At 33.5% G+C, this 23,533-nt stretch overlaps 2 protein-coding genes across 6 annotated transcripts; one reads left to right on the forward strand and one right to left on the reverse strand.

Moving 5' to 3' along the window:
- Nucleotides 1-137: 137 nt before the first annotated feature.
- On the reverse strand, nt 138-10,224 carry LOC106621075 (zinc finger protein sens). Of its 5 annotated transcripts, XM_070111077.1 has the most exons (6): nt 10,019-10,224; nt 4,852-5,797; nt 3,340-3,876; nt 3,094-3,285; nt 2,325-2,473; nt 138-2,209 (listed from the first exon to the last, which is right to left on the reverse strand). In XM_070111077.1, the coding sequence occupies exons 3-6, from the start codon at nt 3,746-3,748 to the stop codon at nt 1,313-1,315; spliced, it is 1,647 nt and encodes a 548-aa protein (XP_069967178.1). In that variant the 5' UTR covers nt 3,749-3,876; nt 4,852-5,797; nt 10,019-10,224; the 3' UTR covers nt 138-1,312. The 5 variants fall into 5 exon arrangements, with proteins under 5 accessions (XP_069967178.1, XP_036216580.2, XP_069967179.1 ...); XM_036360687.2 differs by having other exon boundaries at nt 3,112-3,876; XM_070111078.1 differs by having other exon boundaries at nt 2,325-2,401; nt 3,094-3,876.
- On the forward strand, nt 4,377-21,822 carry rt (Protein O-mannosyltransferase rt). The gene is made up of 6 exons (XM_014239755.3): nt 4,377-4,483; nt 17,670-19,141; nt 19,202-19,767; nt 19,826-20,415; nt 20,543-20,729; nt 20,811-21,822. The coding sequence occupies exons 2-6, from the start codon at nt 18,321-18,323 to the stop codon at nt 21,575-21,577; spliced, it is 2,931 nt and encodes a 976-aa protein (XP_014095230.2). The 5' UTR covers nt 4,377-4,483; nt 17,670-18,320; the 3' UTR covers nt 21,578-21,822.
- Nucleotides 21,823-23,533: the final 1,711 nt, after the last annotated feature.

Below are 23,533 nucleotides of genomic sequence, written 5' to 3' on the forward strand. Positions count from 1 at the left end.
TCGTACAATGTAGTGGAAAATAGCTATATTATATCATTACATTGAGATACTGTTATTCTTATTTTCACTACTTACCACAATAGCTTTTATATTAAAAACGTTTCTTATACCTTAATACTTTTAAATATTGCTTTTTTATTTTGTTTTTTTTTTTTTTAATGGCTTGCTTTAATAGATTCTTGGGGTTAATTCAAACACGTCTTGAAGCAAAAACTTCATTTTCATTCGGAGTAATAGATTCACATAAACATACATACATATTAGTATATCATAAAACTATCCTTAACTGTTAATTTACTCACCCAAATTAATGTATTGATATTATTCAATTGTTTTTTCATAAATGTTTGCTTTTATAACCTGGCATATTTATCTAGTTTTATCAGTTTTCTCTCATAAAATATATGCACAATTTTTATTATTAAAATATTTGATTTCTTTATTTACTTCAAAAATGTTATATGATTAGTTAAAATAATTTCATACATTTCACATACATATACATATAATGAATTATTATTTACTATTTGTGTAAATCATAGTAAATTTGTTACTTTTAAGTTTATATATCGAATATATATGTACATATCATCATCATCAACATTATTGCATTTGGTTTAGCTTTCTTCTTTATTATTATACATACAAAAATACATTCCTTATATTGCATTCTATTAGATTTATTCTTTATACTTATTTCATATAATGTTGGTAGAAATTATTATTATTAATAGTAATTTTTTAATTTCACATACAATCTCTATTTTGTGTTATTTACAATGAAGTAATGTGTTGAATAAGTACGATATTCTATTTTAATTACATACATATTAAATATTTTCACATGAGGCGAATCGGTAAATACAGCTGTTGTATGCGACATAGCGATTTTTCTTCAGTCCTTGCCAATGTTCTATACAATACATTTAATTATTTTATTCTCATAAGGTTTTACTTATTTGTTCGGCGGCGTATGATGTTCATTATTATTTGCATAAGTCATTTTTGTTCCAAAATGTTATAAAAAAATTACAGATGAATTTTCCAAACAATAATAATAACATGAAGCATAGAGTAATATATTGCATGAGTTTCGCAAGTGCAATATTAGGTCTAAAATACACACAAATTCTTTCGATAGATGTGTTTATAATAATACTCAAGAAAACACAAAAACATAATTTAAGCAAAACCCAGCCCAGCTGCAGGTTATAATTTTAAAATTTAGTTTATCTTAATTTAGTCTCCAGCAATTATTAATAATCAATATTGAATTTCAACTGACTTTACAAAAATCATTGCCGCCATTGGGCTAATTAAGCATTTGCTGTTGTTGCTGTTGTGTTACCACAACATGTTGCATTTGTTGTGTATGCATCTGTTGCTGGAGCTGTTGTTGTTGTTGTTGTTGTTGTTGTTGCTGCTGCTGCTGCTGCTGCTGTTGCTGGTTACTTGAATGTTGTTGCTGCGCCGAACTTGACGACTGGGGTTGCACCTCAGTAATTGTTGTCACAGTGATTGGTTGTAGCATACTGGTTCCATGCTCACTTTCATTCTGCATGCTAAGCTCAGCTTTTACGCGGCGTGCAATATGAGAACGTGTGTGTTTTCTCAGATGATCTTTGCGGTAGAAACCTTTACCACATTCGTGACATAAGTGACGTTTTTCTCCCGAATGTATCACAAAGTGCAAGCTCAATTGTTCTTTCCGTTTAAATGCCTTCAAACAGACTGTACATATATAGGGTCTTTCTGGATTATGAGACTGTTTATGACGTGTCAGATGATCTTTGCGCTTCAAGGCCGCCTGACAAATATCGCAGATATAGCGTCTCTCAAGATTGTGTCCTACCAAATGTATTTCGAGCAAGTCCGGTTCGGGATATGCCACCTGGCATTCGGGGCACAAATATAAAGGGCTTCCATCCAGAGCTGTTGTAAGCCGAATTTCGCCGGGTCTCAGTTTTGGCTTACGATCCTTAGGACGTTTTTTTCGTTTCTTCTTTTTCGATGTATTAGTTGCACTTATAGCTGAGGTTGGGGCCATTGCAACAGCGTCGCTAGTCGACGGATCCGCTTGTAGGTGTACCGTTGTTGCTCCTTGATGCTGTTGTTGTTGCTGTATTTGTGCCTCCGTTTGTTGTTGAGGTATTGTAATGGTTGTTGTACCGCCAATGGTATTGATGCCAATAGGTGCTCCCGTTTGTACCTGTAAAACATGTTAGACCAAGAACATTCCTCTTTTATCAATAACTGTACCACTACAAATATTGCAAATTTATTACATATAAATACATATACAAAGGTTTTTATCTTATACTTACTACACCCTGATTTTCTTTCTTTATCGTTTCGGCCGAATACTTGAGGAAATGATGTAGCGACAATGGTAGTGTGTTTGCTGGAAGATGGGAGAGGTAATCAGCTACTGTGGTACCTGGTGTTAGCGATTGCCATGAGGTATTTTGTAGAACTACAGAAACATTGGTGAGGGGAAGAAATGTTAATCACAACCAATACTTCAGTCTGTAATACGAAATTACGAATTGTTAATATGTCGGTTTAAATTTAGCTGACAAGTACTTTATGGTTTTAGCTTTATCCCTCTATTCCGTGTAAGAACAAATTTCTATTAAATAAAAATTTCATTACAGTGATAACAAGAAAAGTCTAAATGTGAACAAATCCAATTGTGAAATTGCTCTGTTTGGCAAAGCTATCTGGGCCTTTACATCTTTTACTTAAATATGGGTATACTGGTTTCCAAATCCACCAAACGGCGCACCCATGACGTAAAACTTGTTTGAGTATGATGAATCTAATTGTACTGCATAGAAAGTAATTACTGTATCTCATCTAAAAAAAATTAAAACAGTGGAATTCTATGAACTCGGATACTGGAAATTTCGCGAATACGAGAGCTAACCGATCTGTACTATAGCATTCAATTCGCTCAAAATAGGTTTACTCACTAAGCGTCTCGTTTGTCGTTGAAAAATTTCCCCGATAGAGCGAATTTCGGTTAATTGATCATTCTTAGTGAAAATTACTGCAGCAACCAATTATTTCAGTTCTGTCCCAATTTTAACTCACCAAGCTTTGTATCCACACCTTGTTGTTGTAAAATGGCGTTACACAAGTCCTGTGTTAACTCTTGTGGTCCAGACACTTGTTGTTGTTGCACATGCAGCTGATGTTGCTGCGTAGTATTTGTTACCGCTACACCTGCTGCCGCTGCCGTTGACGAGGAAGCGGTAATCGTATTTTGTGGATACGCAATCGCTGCTGTAATCAAATGTTTATCATCCGCCTGTTGGGTAGTGTACGTCGGTATGTTACCATATTGTGGCTGTTGCTGTGCGCCGCTGGTACCTGCTGTTTCTATAGTCACCAAATGTCCATTGTATTTATCCCCTTGTGGCTCATCGCCCGAGGTGCGGAACTTTGTATGTATGGCGGTGACGGTTGTTCCAGTAGCGATCGGTAGTGCTGGTTGATTAAAGTGTGTCATACTTACGTTGGCAGAGGATTGTTGCTGTTGTTGCTGTGACTGCTGCTGCTGTGTTTGGTAACGCGCACTTGTGGAGGCAGTTTCCTCCTGCTGCGTTGCACCTTGCGACGTTATAGTGGCAACCGCTGCCGCTGAGGTAACAGTCGAAACTTGTGGCGCTGCTGTTGTCGTGAACTGCGGCAACCCAGGAATAGTGGTTGTACCGGGGAAAGTATTACCGAATGGCGAAAAGTTCATTGCGACCCGAAAATAACGATATTTTTGAATAATTCTGTAAAGGATTTACTTCTTTCCTGTATAGTGGCAATTCTATTCCAAATACTCAATTTACGGAATAAGCGCTTTGATGCTAATGAATGTGGTGTCTGGAAAAATGATGGCATTCAAAAGAAAGCATTAGTGAATGCCAACAAGTTTCTATATAATTTCAAATGTATAATATATTTATATGCATTCTCTTAACATATTTTTCGCAGCTATATATGTAAAAATTTTGTATAAATTTGATATATATAAACATAATAATATAATAATCTGGACAAGCACTAAATGTGTTGAAAACATGGATATTGTCATGAGCTGCTTTTTCAAAAGTCAAATGTGCCAATAACGACTGCTACTAATGTCAAAGAAGTCTAATAAAAAACAACTATTTTATAACTTGTAAACCATGCATAATAAACTCAACCAAAAAATAACGTCACAGTAATGAATACATGTTTACAAATAGCGCGGAAACCATTAGAGGAGATTTTCTAAAACTGTTGAGAGCACAATAGGGTTGAAGTGCAATTTACGATGCGCATGACCAAACCAAAACGGTTTCAGAATTAAGCATCAGTGCGGTGAGAGGTAGTCAGATATAAGATAGTGATGAGTGTCGGAATGTGTTGCAAGCAAAAAACATTTAATTTAACCGCATACTCTTACTTCTGAGTGCACTAAATGAAAACAGATGATGACATGGCAGAGGTATTCTCACTCGTACTATAAAAATATTGTTTATTAAAAGAATTGATGCAAATATATAATTAAAAAGTGTAAAAGATTAAATAAAGTCCCTAAAGTTTGCGGTAAGCGTTGACTTTAAGAGGTAAACATCAGGCTATATATGCATGTATGTATGTATGTATGTACATATATCCGTACATGACTTCATGTTATTCATATGTTCATATGTTTATCTTATGAACGCACTTCGCATGGTATTTTGTGCATTGATAACAAAGGAATTCGAGCGATATATCGATTTTCCAAAAGAAAAAAACGATAAAGTGCTTTGGCTGTTGTAATCACGTTTATTAGAAACTATTTTATTGTTACTAAGCGAATCAACTAACCTTAAACAACACAAAAGTTCCAAGTGCATCAACTACCGCACACAAAGATCTGCACGTTGACTGGTCGAGCACGGCGTCAATGTAATAACAATTCTGCATAATGTGCGGCATACGGTGCGAGTAATTGTAGTGGCTGTGAGAATCTCGTATGTACTTTATTAAATTTTAAACATGAATGTGGCTCAATAGTTCGGTTATTATTATGTTTTGCTTTATTGAATTGCTGCTTTATTTTTTTATATACATAGGTATATTTATTTATTTCTTAATTGCATTAATTACACGATTTTTTATTTATTTTTTGTTTAATTATTTCAGTTTGCACAGCTTTGTGCGTATTTAGTTGTTGCGATAAGGTATTGTCATTTGATTTTTAATGCAATTACTATTATTGTTTTTTCTTAGTAAACCCTCTTGCATGCAGTAAGCCATTCATGTGAATTATAGCAGTGCTGTTATAAAGGAATAAAACTGCTAACAAGAGCACCGATAACCATCCGAATAGAAGCATTGCAACGGATATTACTAGCTAAATGCGTTATAATAACACCGATAGGATATTTTTACAATGCAATTTTTTCTACTTAACAGTGATTTTTAAAGTGACAGTTGCTTGTAAATGCTTAGACTGGAGCACTATTTCAGCCACTCTTTTTTATTCCTTGTCACTATCCCAATCAATATAAACCACTGCTGCCTGTCTGCTGGCCCGTCCCACCATTATGCTCCTCGTTCTCTTTTGTTGTTTTGTTGTTAACGTAAAACTTTTTTCTCGACAGTAAAAGTCTCAAACAAAAGAAAAATTTTAAAAAACACACGCCTTACTCTGAAATAAGAGTCAGTAGCACCTAACGGCATACGGCACACATATAGGACTGTAAGCGTCCAAATAATTTGCAATCGAAAAGTATGCGTTTCACTATGGTAGGACAATCATCCCCAACACCTACACAGCCGAAAGCATTTTCCGAACAAAAAGAAGAGAGAGAGAAATAAACAAATGAGAAAGCTTACGAAGTGAAAAAATAAATTATGACAAAATTTACATACAAATATATGCACATTGAAATATGATAATTATTTCAGTTATTTTATTTGTTCGCCAAATTAAGTTAATAAATAAAATAATAATCGTAAATTATTAATAATTATAAAAGATAAAGGTTGTGTTCAATATAATCATAAAGTAACTTGGAATTTATAATAAAAATGTTAGCTATAAATTTAATGATTTGTATTGACTTCATAACATGAATTATATACATAATAAATAAGGCTAACTGTCTCATAAACAATTACCTTTTTAACTTTTTTCTACCATATGGCCATAGTGGTACTGGCCATCAACAAGTTTTATTTAAGTAATTTTTAATTTTTTAATAACATTTATTTAAAAAAATAATACTTTCGATATACCATGCATTTAATGAAATTTTTAATCTGAATTGTATGATAATTTTATTACATAAATAATTTAAGCGCGTTTATAAAAATAGAAATGTAAGCAAGTATGTGGGTGCATATGGATATTATGAAACTAAATTTCACTTTTTTCGACTCGTAAATGCCGTGACCTCAATACGAATCATCAACACCACTAATAACACACCATCAGAGTAACAACTATTAGGCGCAATGCCATCCCCGCCAATATCAACCAACATCTCTGCAGTGGCTGCTGCATAGGCAAGCATATTTGAGAATGTTGCCAACACCACCAAGCATCGGTAAATTTACTTGCATTACAAATGTGCATATGGTCGTCATGTCCGCCGCGTCTACGAAACCACGCCATTGGCATCACCACATGTTCAACATCACGGTCAAGGACGACTGTATAATGGAATGGGAGCACATGGAAATTTTACTTGGCCCAGCAAATTCCAAAAGCAATCACTTCGCATATTGGCACTGTTTGGACTCTTCGTTTACCGCTGTTATCCTCAGAATGCAATGCGACCAATGCAGTATAAAGGACAGAGTAGGTCGATGCAGATTGTTTGACAACCATTCCACTAAAACACTCGGCATTCCACCATTGCTATTAGCTGAGTGTTCCGTGTTCGTGAAAACAATTATGGCACAGTGTTTATAGAATGTCATTTGTGTTTTAATTCCGTTCGAGTATATATTTTCATCTCACTGTTAGCTTAAAAAGACTAAGTGTTATATGGTATCAACACTTCTCTAAAACGTCAACAATATAATACAGCATGAAGTGCTTAGTTGTTTGACTAAACTATGAACAAAAAACTGAACCAATTAATATGGTTAACGTAATGTCAACTTTTGCATGAGAAGGAAGAATGAATCTAATATGGACTCACACAAAAATAGAAAAGTATTGCCAAACAAGTAAAAAGGCTAGATTGTTTTACCTAAACTGTCACCCGGAAAGTGTGAAACTGGTCCAAATATCCAATTGCTATGCAATTGCTTGCGCACCATACAATGTACTAGACCCTAAAATTGTGTAGAGAATGAATACCCTGTATTTACTAATTTATGTAAATTTAATATATATATATACATATATAGACCTACATAAGTGGATAAGAATATATACGCATACATACACATATGCATACATTTACATGGTAACCAGTACTGTAACTTCATCATATTCATACTCGTCATTAACTCCGTTGGATACAACGCGCCATCAAAGCTCTTTCTCTCCCAAAAGTTAAAGTCTTCGCAACAATAAGCCAAAAAGGGGGCATTGTTATTGGCGTAGTATTTACAGGCAGACAACTCCATACCAATTGTCATTGAGACCATAGCGTCATCGTTCCTGTTGCACTGCCACCGTAAACATTTGTGTCATAACCTGTTCATTTATATACATATATTTACTGTACACCTACACACCTAGAAGTATAAGCGCATATATACATAATAATGCACATTGCACTTTATGTTGTTTCTACATATGTATGTATTGACTTGCATGCATTCAACATTTTGAACGTCTATGCGTATTTGTATGTGCGCAATGCTGAGAAGTGTATATTCCACCCTACGCTCCCACTCTTCGTAAGTGTAGCAGTCGCGTTAGCAGCATATTGCATCCCTTCGTTTTTGGCGAGTTGGTCGCGGCAAGTGCATTTACCTCTGTGGCTAACACATTCGCCAACATCACACTTTGTCTGCTCTCTCATACTTATAACGTATGTATGCGTACCAATTTTCAATATAGTCCTGGTCGCTAGATGATGAGGTTGTTGTGGGCGGTTTCTACTTCAATTTACCATACATACAGACAAAACTGACACCGTCGCCGGCATCGTAGCCGGATTTCATCGCGAATTGGCCTTGGTAGTCGCGAGCGCGGTTGCAACTCCTGAATAGCTAAATACACTTGGTGGATGTTGATTGCAGGCTGTTGCTTTGAATTGCACGCATGAGTACAAATGTGGTATGCAGATTTGGGAGCAATATCTGCATACCCATAGTAAGGTAGAAATATAAGCACAATAGTGGGAAAGCTGCGGTTGTTGCATTACAGCCGCCGCCTTTTCCAGGGCATGTTACGATGCGCTTTCTACGAGCACTTGCCAGTTTTTATGTTCTCTGACATTGAATGCCGAAGACTGGGCGCTACTCCAACGCCTCCGCCGCATCTATATCACCGTTATTCTCATCGTCGTCGTGTCGTCGGCCTTGCATCCTTGCAGCGTGCAATGTACTTTCGTCCTTGCAGCCTTATAGCTTTTCGTCGTGTTGTTGCCTTGTAGTCATGGCGTATTGAAATCGAAATTGGGTTGCCGTGAAATTTCGCTGTTTGTTGATGAACGACCTACTCCTTGTTGTCGGCATCAATGCTGCCTCTGAAGTTGTACATGTTTTCGTTTTTATGGCTGTTGCTGCTTCTACTGCTGCAACTGGTGTTATGCACTTTGTTGCAAGTGACCAAATTTCAATTGAGTTATTTTTGTTTTCCTTTCGCAGTTTCATCGTTTTGGTTGAAATTCGCTGTTTCGTGTGTCCTTGAGCTACTTCGCTGTTCTTTATGTTCATCATTTACTTTACGCGAACGAATGTATGTATGTACATACATACATATGTTGTATGTTAATTCGTGGGGTGAATGACTTTTTTATTGAATTATATTGCAAGGTCAGGTTTATGGTATATTGTAAACTTTACCAATTTAAGGAAATTCCAAGTGATACTCAAAATTTTGTATACAATTATAAAGTTAGTTTATTATTAGTTTCCCTGTTTTCAATGATAGTGTTATAAAATATAAAATTTCGGTATAATACATAAGATAAAGCTTCACTAAATATTTTATATTTTGAATATATGTGTATGAATAAATGTATATGATGTGTATTCAAAATTTCAAATATTTAGCAATATTTCTACTTTCATTATATTGAAGGTAAATGTGGTTAGATCTATTCTAATATGATTTATTAATTGTGAATTATCATTACTACCACTCAACAAAAATATAACGCTTACTTTTAAAGACAATTTTATAGATATTATATTATACATACAATATTGTATGTTAGCATGCTTGCTTTCGTCGATAATAATAACAATAATAATATTTATATAAATACTAAAATAATAGTAATACCAATATTGCTCTTTACAGAAAAAACACTTATAAAATATAAATGAAAATTATTCTAAAAAAACTTCTCTCCTTTATATCTGTTTTCTACCAGAATTATTTTCACATTATCACATGGAACATGTCCCTAGCATTTAATATTATTAACGACACTACTAGGGACACACGAAATACATACATACATAATAACAGTTCTACCAATATTGCTCTTTATATAAAATATAAAAAAAAAATTATTTTAAAAAATTTCTCCCTTTTACATATATATTTATATATATTTGCATATATCTGTTTTCTACTTATTTCCACATTATCACATGGTACATAGCCTTAGCATTTAATATTATTAACAACACTACTAAGCGCACATGAAATACATACATAAATTCACCAGGCTGCCAAGTGAAATTTTAAACTGACTAATAAATTCGCTTATAGGGCTCCGACAATGTTGTGTTCTCTTTAACTTTTGTATTCACTTTCCTCATAGTACTCCCAGGTAAATACAAAAGCAAACAGACTGACTACTACTACTCATACACACTTGTAAAACATTTACTACTTTTGGACTCTACTTACAAGTTCAGCATAAGCTGTTTGACTGGCGGGCTGACGAAACGAATCGGATTTTGGTGGAAATCGCGACTACGATGAAAATTGAGGCGCGAGTTCCGTATATATGTGCACAATATGTACAAACAAACTTTTACCTTATTGTAATGCAGTCATTTCGAGATGACAGCGGCAATACCGCTGACAGATCCGAATGCGTAAGCGGCGACTTCACGATTACAACTACTACAAATACTATAGTAATACAGTTGCTGTGCTTGGGTCATGTATTAATATGCGACAACGAGTGCTACAATGATTACGATGAAACCGACAACAAAAAACGATTATTTCAAAACGGTAAATTTGTATGTATGCTCATGACATCAGGCAGACACGAATAACAGAAACAAATAAAAACGCATGCTAGTAAAATAACAACTCCAAAATGCACATAAGTGTATATTCAAATTTGGCAGACATAACAACAACAAAAACAAAACGAAATCAAACTAGCAACATATATACGGAAAATGCATATCAAAAAACAAAAGCATTTACAACAACACAATTTCGAAATTTCAAACGTGCGCAGACATTCGTCCAAACACACATTTCTACACCATATGTGTCTGGACTATTATGCACCCAAAAACATTACTCTCCACTTACCTTTGCTGTGTCGGTAGCACATTGCTCATTCGCTCGCTGCATACAATGCGACGCAGCTCTATCGATGTCTACCTGGACCGACATGTGTGTATACATCTAACTTGCAAATTTTCCCGAAACAGTATGCTTGTTTTTACACAGATCATTTCGGCAATTACTCTTTACTATTCATTTTATATGCAAGTTTATACTTCCTTATGGTTACACTCTCAAAGTCGCTACTATTCATATGGGCAAATTTCAATTTTCATTTCTTTTACAACAACCCCATTTTACTATATATATACTTATGTGTCCTGCTCTCACAAATTTTAGAAGCACACATCGCTGGCGTCTCTCTTTCAATTACTCTCAATCGCACTGTGCTTTCATTTTTCCCGCGTGGCGTATACGTAATATTCTCATTTCTCTTTTCTCATATATACAAACATATGTACATATAAATTTCTATATATGCATATACGTATTATCTTTTTATAAGCGTGAAACTTTGTATATATTAATAAATATCGGTTTTACTTTCATATATTAATTTTTATTTACATACTTAGTGTAGTATATACACAGTGCCAAGCTTGGCAAGACATTAATTAAAACCGCTAACAAGTTATAGTTCCGCAGGAAATACGAGTATGTTATAAATTTGAATTAAAACTTAATGTACTCTAATGTATACACACTTATTTATGTATTGTATATATCTTGCATTGCGTTTCTTTTTACAAAAAAGAGTAAAAAAAAATTGGAAATACTTCACATAAATTCTAAACAATAAATTGGGTATAAATAGCATTACTTGATACTTATATTAATTTACTATTTAATTAATCCATTACGATTTAAAATCGTCATTTGAGAAGTGCATTAAGCGGACTGAATCATAGATTTCAGCAAATTATTCTGAAAGTTCTGACAAGTGTTCCTACAAACGCACTGTATGTTCTCTATTTGTAAATATGTATGTAAATATGTCTCTGGCATGCGAACTAATTTAACTAAAACTAAAATAATCTAAGTAGATTAAGTCAATGCGGATTTTGGCTATAAAAAGGCAATTCTAAAAGCAGCAAAACTAGGTTCTCCTACTTATCCGCTCTACCCACAAGTTTTCCTACACCTCAGTGGTCGGCTAACACATCGTACACTCGTGCTTTGGTGTCTGTTATTTGCAAATTTTCATTCATAAAATTCAACGCCAAATGCCAAAATCTAAAATTCTAAACAAAACCAATATTCCAATATTGTTTTTTTTTTCACTAGAGCTGAAAACGGCAGACATTCCACCAAACACGCGATGAAAGCCACGTATTAAGAGTGTTAGTAGTGGCACGACTGAGTTAGCAACACAGAAATTTATGCAACATGTTCATTACGCAACTCTAGTGAAAGCGGTTCATTGGCTTTTAGGTTCATATATAGACAAGAAACTTCTTAAATTATTATTTATTTTTATTTTTTTGGAGACATGAAAAATATACACCTTGCAAGCAGAATATATAGTTTTTTCTATGGAGCCTATGGACGATGGCCCTTCATTGGCTGTTATGTACTTAGAGTAGTCATCTTATACACATGTTTGCATATGTGCATTTATGCATAATATATAAATTCACGCACTTGGAAATTTGATAACGATTGACAAAAGGAATATTTAAGCATTGTTAAATTTCTTATCGAAGTAAGCTACATAAAATTTTGGAAATTTTAACTAATCAGTTTTTACAAGTTAATATTGTTTTTATACGTATATACATTTTACTTACAAAACCAAGCTATGTTGTATTTATTAAAATAGTTTAAGATAGCAATATTCGATACTCGTAGCAATTATTTCTCTCTCCAAACTAATTTTAAACTGCTCATTTGATGTCCATATGAAAAGAAATATATGTAAATAAGCGCCTTCATATTGACATATAATACTATTACAAGTATATGCATACATACATATGTATTTCAAGTACTTACATATGTATGTAAGTTTCTGTGCAAAATTTATTTTGTGGAGACTGTACATTTGCACTAAAATTATATAAAACGCATTTTTGCGGCAATGTTTGAATATTTGTTCGATGCTCCACACTCCATATGCACGTATGTAGACACGAAAATGCATGCGTATCTATCTAAATATGTATGTAACTAGGTATGTATATATATATATATATATAAATGTGTATGCAGATAAATTGACGATGAATTTTTTGCTGTCAAAGTTGTTGTTGGTTGTGTTTTGTCTAGACTGTACGCAAAATTTATTGTATTAATTGCCATCTCGTTTGTGTTATTGTTGTTTCAGCTGGAGCTACTATCCGAACAACAAATCAAAAACAAAGAAAGATGCTCAACCATTTACTTTTATAGATAGCTTTACATAAAATAAAATAAAATAAATATATTAACATAAACCACATATTCATACACTATAGCACGTACGTAACTATGTATCTACATGAAGGCAGTACACACACACATACATACATATAATACATACAACCGTATGTGGATGGAGGTACACAAATACACATATGTATTGTACATACTTATGCTTACATCCACACTTACTATTTACATCTTTATTAGTTATTGAAAACATCAACCTTCTTGCGATATTCGGAATTATTAAACACTCGCATGCAATGTACTTATGTGCATACAAGTGCATGTGATTATATTGCAATGTGTACAGGTTTTTGCCTTGCAGCAGTAGGGGATCTGTTATTCTTCAATCAAACAACAGAAATACTTGTACATGCTATGCGATAAACTTAAAGAATGCGTAGGAGTCATCTGTCGTTAGCAAGTCGTGATTTTTAGTTTTTTGTATACATTAGACATTATTTTAAGAACCGTTATATTTCTTGAATTGTCAACTACTCAATATTCCAGGACTCTAAATATTATTTGCAAATCACATATTTGCTTATAAGTAACTTGTCTGTCTTCGATTGCGCACATCAACAAGAGTTGTTGCTTTTTGACTTTTACAATGAAACAATTGCAGACTCACATTGCTATGTTTTCGCATTGATTGTTTTATGAATTTCAGTGACGCTAACAAAAATGAGCTTATGCTGGCAAGCATGCTAAATATTTTCCTATATACTCGTATTTGAATTTTTTTGCTGTTTCTATTTTCGTTAAAATTAAGAATTTTTATCTTTATACGCTCAGATTCCGGTAGAATCTCAAAAAATATTTTTGACTGAAAGTCTATGTATGCACTGATTTATACATTATTGATTTTCAAAATCGTACAAAACAAATTTGTTCTAGCCAACATTCGTATATGACTTATTCTTCAACAACATTGAAGTAGTAATGGAAAGATATTTAATCAAATTTAATAAAATGTATAAAGTGCTAGAAGACCCCGGCCTAAGGTATAATTAAATTATGTTGAGTAAGCTGTTTAATTTAGTAAAATGTTATTATCAAAATTAATTTCGGCTTTTTTTGCTGTCAATATAACTCGGTTAATAAGCCAGTTACGATTTAAGTAATCATTTTGTGCGTCTGGCAAAATACGGCCAATTAATTAATTTTGTCCGTGTATAATAGTGCTGAAATTGTCTGGCAGTTTAAGGCATTTCGTATTTGGTAGTAGTTAGCAAATGCTAAAAAAAGGGATCACTCGCTGGCCATCTTGAAGATCGTCCGAAATCGATCTAGCCGTTTCGGAGTTTATATTATATTGGAATTCTCCAATAAATATTTTATTATATTATCATTACTGTACTTAGGCGTTTCTCTTATGTTCATAAATCCACTAAGACCTCATAAGTCAAAATCAAATTTCAGATGACGAATTGTGTCAATGAGGATAGCATAATCATCTTCTCCATGAAAAAATACATGTACCTTCTAATTTTCGTAACAATCGCATTAAACTCGAAACTTTACTTTAAAAGTGAGTCCGCCTCCAGATGTTACCAAAACAATTTTTTTTTCCAAAATTTTCTTTTTTTATTAACTTACAAATTTGACCCTCAGGCCAAGCAAAAAAAAAATTTTTTTTTGTTTGCTTCATCCCAATATATAGTTTTATAATTTCCTGTAACAAGGCGTCCCACACCTTTTCACTCCTGGCCCGGTTTTTCTCTTGGCGGCCCTGCATACGCTCGCAAAAAACCAGCTTATTGCGAAAGTAAGCCTTTGCAGTAAAAGTGCATAAACCATTAAATTATACAACGCATCAAATTGTACAATGTTGTTTGACAAATGATAGTAAAACTGTATCGATACTTTGCAGTAGTACGATTTGGGAGTCCTTCTAACCACATACACACAACATTATTATACAAAAGATTGCACCTATATAGTATTCACATGCGATTGCAGTTGAGAAAACAAGTTAAATTGCAACTGCAATATCTTCAATACTTATGAAACTATGTAACTAAAGTTCATATTACTATGGTAAATATTTAGAAATATTTTTTATAAAATTTTGCGTAGTTTTCAATTTCAATTAATAGAAACATGGACAAGTTTAAACGAGCAAACCAGGACAAATATACCTACATGTACTATTTGTATAGGCCTACATCAAATCATCTCATTATGAGGAGCTATCCTATATATACATACATATATGAGTTATTATATACTATAACAAACAACAGACACGCCATCTATGTATTATATTCTGTGCAACATGTTTAGGGAATATATTCATGCGTTAACTTCTACTCGGCGTTATAATATGCTAATTAATTCACTTCATATATAAAGACATGCTTACATACATACATACAATATTTGTAGCTCTATTAGTATAGTCGCCTAATCGTGTCATTGGGGCATGCATGAGCATTCTGAATCCCATGAATCAATAACAGTGTTTGTATTAATTCGTGTTGTTTTTGCTTTTAATGAGGATGGTACTTAGTGTCTACTTAGTAATGTCTTCCTGGTAGTTTGAGTCTTTATATGCAATACTTGTATATTGGTAATTTTCGGTAAGAGCACTCGAGAGAGTGTGAAATGTATAATCACGCAAGTCCAAATATATGTTGACAGAGTTTCGTTTCTACCATATATGTTTGTAATTATGCAATACAATATCTAATGGTGTTTCAGCGACTATTGGCCTCAAACAACAACCAAGTCGCTTGAATGCGTAATTCATATACCATACATTGCCATATGTCATCATATGTATCTTCATATATGTGTATATATTTGCGTACGTACATACATATGTATGTAGGCAAGCAACTTTGAATTTGCTCTAAATTCTTTACATTAAGACGTAACAATTCAATATATCAACTACATTAAGGGGCCATTAAAGACAAAAAATTCATCAAATTCATATATGTATGTATGTACAATACATATGTATATGGTAAACATATCAAAAAAGGAGGAGCAGCAAACGCAGACAGACTGGAAATCACTGTAATGTGTCGAATTAGAAAATTTTCTTACATTTTTTTTTTAATATTATTTGTTATATAACTAACTAATACTACTTGAATACTTTATGGATGGCTTTCTTAAACGCTTTATGTTTGATAAACATTTCGTAAAATTGTATATACAGTAATGGACAAAGCAATAGCGTCAATAAAAAAATAAAAAAAAAAAACATTAAAAGTAATTTATTCAAATACTATACTATACTGAGGTCTTACAAACATTTTGCCACCATTTTCACACTCGTGAGATTTTGCGAGCAATAAGCGTTGACTACTATGGTCATAAGTCAGCATTGCCACCTTATGCGATGATCTTCAATATACATTTTTTTCAACAACTCCGCGCCTAAGCATACACTTAAAAATTGCAATTTTAGCGCAAATACTATTGCTGCATATGCTTAAAAAGTAACAGGCGTTGGTATTATTTTTATAAGGTCAATACAAGTATATTTTTCTGTCATTTTACGTGACCTTTCACTTTTCTAATTCGAAATTTTGGAAGCGTACAATTATTTTAGCAATAGACGGCGTCTCTTTCCTTTGTTTCACAATTTTTGAATGATTTCGCAATTCTGTGTTGTGAAATGTCTTATAAGTCCCATATTTAAACCATCTCATGGTAATTAACCGATTATAATATTAATACAAAATTGAAATATAAGGAAATATACTAACAATGAATATGCTATAGTTTTGTCCTCTCGCTACGACGGTTTTCATTCATTTTTAGCATTTATTTAATTTACCGTTGCTTTTGAGTGTTCCTAAGTACTCATAAGTGCTTTTAAGAACCGTGATTGCCACTATTTAAGCATTATTTAGTTTCGGTCCAAGAATCCTAAAAGAATTAAATAAATTTTCACCTCACATATGTGTCTCTATTGTTTTGTCCATACTCTCGCGTTAAACTAAAGATTTCCAATATAATTTCTGCTGAAAAGTCCTATTTGACAACTGTTTTTCCTTAATTTAGAGAGATTGTTCACTTAACTGTTGTTTGTAAAGCTGAAAACTAATCGAGCTAAGTATGAAGTTACATATACGAACATGAAAATGATCAAGGTGACGAGTCGACGGACAAATGGCCAAACAATTAATATAATTAAATCCACGAAAAAGTAATGTTTTTGTTTAACTTAGTTATAAATCATCAAAATTTGTTTCAATAGACTTATATGTAGATATAAATATAATAAATATATTTGAATTCACATGCAATCAATACATATCACTTAAATAAATTTTATCGAACAATATGTTGAACTAGAATTTTGTTCTGAGAATTTGAATGGAAAAGCTGCTGACTAGTTCGCCTTGCAGTTCACTCTAGTTGCAAAGCTGTTTATGACTAGTTCACTTCACTATAACATAAGATGCAGTTTAAGTCAAACCTCAGAGAGATGGCCAACAACATGAATACATATGTATGTATGTATCTATATAAAGTTATTGAGGTACTCAAACAGTACTTAATGCAATAACGGAAAATCTTAGGAAGTAATTTTGTTCAGATTTTTTAAAAAATTGTTTACTTTAATGCAGTTATTATTACTTATTTTAAACTTTTTTCTTCTTTGTAGTATTTGGGCGCATTTTCTTGTTTGCAAAGCCACTTTGGCTGAAATAACTTGTTTTGTGTTCGTATATGACCAAACTAATAATAATAATCAAACTATATTAAGACGGTTGCATGCAAGTACTTAAAGCCTCTATAAGCATGAGAGAGAACGCATTGCTTTAGAAATTGAGCAGCAGAGAATTAAAGAAAAACAAAAGCACTGTTGTAGGCAACAGATTCAACCATCGAAGTTGCTGGCCGAAGGTGCGCACAAAATTTCGAAAGCCGTATGATTTAGTTGTTAAATCAGAAGACGTGGCGTCGGTTGCGAGCACGATATTCGAGCTTTGTGTTGCGAGATACATACACATATTGGTAGTAGAAATCTTACAACATTCCAAAGAACTGGTCGCGCATGTGTGATGTGTAATTCAAGTGGTTAATAATATGCAGTTACTCGCAAGGTTAGATTAGACTCAAGCATTAATTTAATAGTGTTTTAATAATGAAACATATACATTTATACAATGGGTTTTTAATTATTAACATTTGACGAAAATGTGGTTTTATATTATTATTAAAGAAGAAGATAAAAATTCATAACAAGAATTTGAAGTATTTTGCATGAGAAAATAAAAAGTGAGTTAACAGATTAAGCATATCCCAGACTGCCATGTCGAGCATTGCTACTACCGTGAAACGCCGTAAGCCGTTAGCGAAATCAAAATCAAAACATGCAACCATAGGCACAAGTGCCGTTTCTACTGTTACCACCGCCACTACTACAACCACAATAACTGACCCAGTTATAAACTATAGCACGAATGATCCATTTGATAAAGCAACATTAGCTAACGCGTCTTCAAACAAAAGACTTCAACGCTTCTCATTAAGCGACATACTTGTTGGTATAATGCCAAGAACAACAAAAAAACAAGCTAGCAGTAACAATGTATCGACTAATACATCAAATAGCAATCCCACCACCGCTTTGGTTTTGCGCACAACATCTCCCACTTTGTACAATGGCAGTATAGCCTGTTGCCGCGACGTCAATTGTCGTCTAAATGCGCTGAATGAGCATTTTACAGCACTTGTTCAGCAAAAGCATCACCATCAATGTATTCAACGTGCATCGGTTTGTTCAAATGCATCTTCATCGTCAGTTGTGTCTAATGCAAAGAGTAGTAGACGTAGTAGAAGTTCTACCGTCACTGGTTTGAAACGAAACGAAATAACTGCGACACCTACCGTAGCAGCGAATGCAGCGACAGCTCTGCGCGATGGCTCACCAGATTCAGGTGTAGGCAGTGATGCTGCAATGGCGAAAGTATTTCATGCCGCCACAGAAGCAACAACAAGCGACGATTCTACTTTGTCTTTGTTAGGGCAATATCTTACCGTACACCTGCAGCTGGATTTGTGTACGTGGATCTTGTTTGTTGTGGCAGCTTTTACACGTTTCTATAAGCTTTCTATACCCCACCATGTTGTGTAAGCTTCTCTTTATAACATACAATTACATATAGTAATTAATTATTGCTTGTTTCGCAGTTTTGATGAAATACATTATGGCAAATATATTTCCCTTTACTTGCGAAACATTTTTTTCTTCGACCAGCATCCACCGCTAGGAAAACAACTAATAGCTGCGGTTGCATATGCAGCCGGCGGTTACGATGGCAATTACACATTTCCACATATCGGAGCGGAATATAACAAAGATATGCCGATTTTTTGGTTACGCTTTATACCAGCGTTGTGTGGTAGCGCATTAGCGCCTATCGTCTACAAGCTCCTCATAGCCGCACGTCTTTCTCGTTGGACCGCTTTGTTAGGAGGAGTACTTATTATTTTGGATAATGCATTACTCACACAATCACGGTTTATTTTGATGGAGTCCATGCTTTTATTCTTCGAAGCCTGTGGCCTGTATTACATGTTGCGCTTTCAAGAAAGTCGATTTGGTAGCTCTCTTTGGTTGCTATTTGGATTAGCGGCCGCATCGTGTTTCTCTTTTGCAACGAGTGTAAAATATGCCGGTTTTTTGACCTATGGTCTCACAACTTACCTTTCTTGCCGATCTTTATGGGATAAACTTTACGATGCTACGCTTTCAAGCAAGTTCTTAAAGCTATCTACTATACTCTTCATCTATTTAATCTCTACATCTTACAGATCTCCATATTATTTTAGAAACCATTGGCCGCGTAATTTTATTCACAATTGTGCCAATCATGTTGTATATAAGCATTTTCTACATTCATTTGCAAATATTGTATCGTGCTGGACCACATGACAGCATAATGACAAGTGCCTTTCAAGCTTCTCTTGATGGTGGATTAGCTTCGATTACGAAAGGTCAACCACTCAAAGTGGTTCATGGTTCACAGATAACTCTGCGTCACACACATGGTCGGACATGTTGGTTACATTCACATGCCCATGTATATCCAGTACGATATCGGGATAAGCGTGGCTCTTCACATCAACAGCAAGTCACATGCTATTCCTTTAAAGACGTAAATAACTGGTGGATTATTAAGCGTCCACAACGGGAAGATTTAGTGGTCGGGGATGAGTTGGATATTATACGTCATGGAGATATTATTCAATTAGTACATGGAATCACGAGTCGTGGGCTCAATTCTCATGACGTGGCCGCACCCATGACTCCACAATGTCAGGAAGTCTCATGTTATATCGACTATGAAATTAAAATGCCTGGCGAGTTACTGTGGCGTGTGGAAATTTTGAACCGCGAGACGGTAGGTAATAAATAAGTGAAAATAATAAAGTATGCTTAGAAAATACTTTCCTAAGGTCAGATAATTCAATTTATCTATGAATTAAAATATTAGATTGTGTGAGTTTTGTTAAAAATTACTTTTGTAGGAAGGAAACATATGGCATGCCATTAAATCGGAAGTGCGACTAATCCATCATACCACGGGTGCAGCGTTACGTTATAGCGGGCGTCAACTTCCAGAATGGGGTTTCAATCAACATGAAGTGGTGGCGGATCGCACCGTGGAGCACAAAGACGCAATATGGAATGTTGAAGAACATCGTTATACAAAAAGTAATTACTTACCATGTATACATATACAACCTAAATAATGTAAGATAATTTAAATAATAAATAATCATATTCTTTACACAGCACAAGACCAGCGAGAACGGGAACGACAACTACTTAAAGCTGAGATGATTCCAACGAAAAAGACGAAGCTAAGTTTTTTAGCAAAATTCTTTGAATTGCAAACGAAAATGCTTTGGAGCACAAAACAGCTAGATACCCACATGTATAGCTCCTCGCCCCTCGAATGGCCATTGTTAGATAAAAATATTGCTTATTGGATTGACACAAAAACGAGCAGTCAGATACATTTACTTGGCAACATTATGATTTGGTACACCGGCACTACAGCACTGATTTTGTATATCTTACTGAATATATTCTATGTACTACGACGACGTCGCCTCCATTTCGATCTGCCAGAAAACGAATGGCACCGATTCCGACAAGTCGGCGACAGCTTCTTAGTTGCGTACTTTATACATTACTTACCATATTTTACAATGGATCGTGCACTGTTTTTGCATAACTATCTTCCTGCCTTCCTATTCAAAATCTTACTGTTATGTTATGTATTTGAGCACATCGACTATTTACTACGATTACACTGTTATGTTAATTGTAAATTTACCGTTAAAGGTACTTTACACCCACAGCGGATTTGGTTAGTACGCAGCTATCGGCTTGGTATTTTAATTTGGCTTATATCTGTTATATGGGTCTTTATTAAATTCTTACCATTAACCTATGGCATGCAAAAACTGAGCGCGCGGGAGGTGATCAATTTACGTTGGAAAGACACATGGGACTTTATAATACAAGTCAACAAGTTAACAAGTAATCGGATTTAGCGATTTACAACGTATCTTACAAATCTGTTGGTTGTTATAAATAAATACACATATTATATTATGTATTTATATATGTATATTAATATTTATGTGTACACTCACATGGTAAATAGCATAAGTACGTCTAATTTATTAAAAAAACGCAGCGACTTCATCGCGATTCTAAGCATAGATTTTTAATATAAATTATAATTTAATCACTATATAATAACAATACAATAATAAATATTTAATTAACATTAAAATGTTCTATTGTTCTCCTTTATATGGCTTTTACGCAACGGCGCTTTCAACTGTTCATGAAATTGCGATATTTGTTGCGTGTTAGATTTATAGCATTATAATTTTTTGCAATAATATTCATATGCATATATCTAAAACGTATTAAAAAGCTTTCTCAAATGCTTTTAAAAGTTCGTGATTTTTATTAACGTATTTATATAAATACTAGTAGATCCGACCACGCGTTGCTGTGAATATGATATAGATTTCAATACAGTGATAATATTATTAACGAATAATGGCGAAAAACGTTATTGCCGGCATAAGCATCCACGAGATTGAACTTGAGGTTTAATTTTGAAAGGTATTTGTCAATGGCGTCATAATGAAATTTTCCATTTGGCATTTTAATGAAAATTAGTTTATAGAGACATATTTTTTTTGGTTGATGAACTGTTTTACTTTTAACATAATTGCGATATTAACAACCATAATTTTATAGTTGGATAAAACTAAACACACTAAATTTTACTAAAATCGGCTCAGTAGCTTAAGAGTTTACACCGTATAAAAAGTGCGGCATAATTTTTATATATGTTATATATAGTTTCCGAAATATAAATTTCTGGAACAAAATATATACTGTTATATATTTATCTCCTACAGTCCTAACTTATGGAATATAGCTTTCAACTAGGTTTTTTTTACATTTACCTTACATCTTTTTTTTATTATAATATTATAAATATTATATGTATGTTAGAAATTCCCGTCTTAAAATTAGTATGACCATTATATGACATCGTAAATAAGGGCATACGCTCTACAAATATAGTATTCATTAATTTTATGTTCTCTCTAATCCTTTTAATTTCTACATTTGAAAGCCCAGAAAGCTCCAGAATATTTTTAATAACCTATTTGGAAGTGAGCTGCAGGAGTAAATGTTTATGTTGTACGTAAAAATATTAGATTTACGTATGTATATGAAATGTAAAAGCGAAATTATTTTATAATTTTTTATTATCTAGAAACAAAAATATAAGTTCTATAACAACAACCGTTGGTTCATATCAATTTTCGAAAAAGCTATCCACTCAAAATATAGATTTCCTTACTCTTGATAACCAATTATACCGTTCTTATAATTTAACGCTTTGATACCGTGACAAATTTTTAAGATAAACATTTAATATGAATTAATTAACATTTTAATTTATTAACATTTTAATTTATTAACATTTTATTTAATTTAACTACTATTTATTTTTGATTTATTTGAAAGAAAGAAACCTTGATATTGACGCAAATTTAAGAACATTGTAAAATAATACCTGAACAATATATAACTGCTATTACTATGCGAGTATAAACACACTGATAAAAGTAATTATTATTGTGAAATTCTCTGCAATTTTTTATATTTCTCGTTGCTTTATAAAAATTGTCCCTGCTTATTTTAGAAAGTATATTTAGATTATGACAGATTCGTCGCCTAAAAGACTGTCATTCGTATGTATTCAGTTGTTGGCTGTATCGTAAAGACAGAGTAACGAAACTATCAACTGATCAGATGTAAGCAAAGCAACAGCTGAAAGGTGTCCATGAAGAAAAGTCAAGTCCGCCTAAGAGTTGAGTTTCTACTGATATCCAAGATGGTCGACTTGTGACCGGAATATGGTTGCATATTGCTATGTACTTTTATTTATGAAAAAGTTGTCCGAAAAATATTGG

Source organism: Bactrocera oleae, chromosome 6 (assembly GCF_042242935.1).
Source record: "Bactrocera oleae isolate idBacOlea1 chromosome 6, idBacOlea1, whole genome shotgun sequence".
NCBI lineage: Eukaryota > Metazoa > Arthropoda > Insecta > Diptera > Tephritidae > Bactrocera > Bactrocera oleae.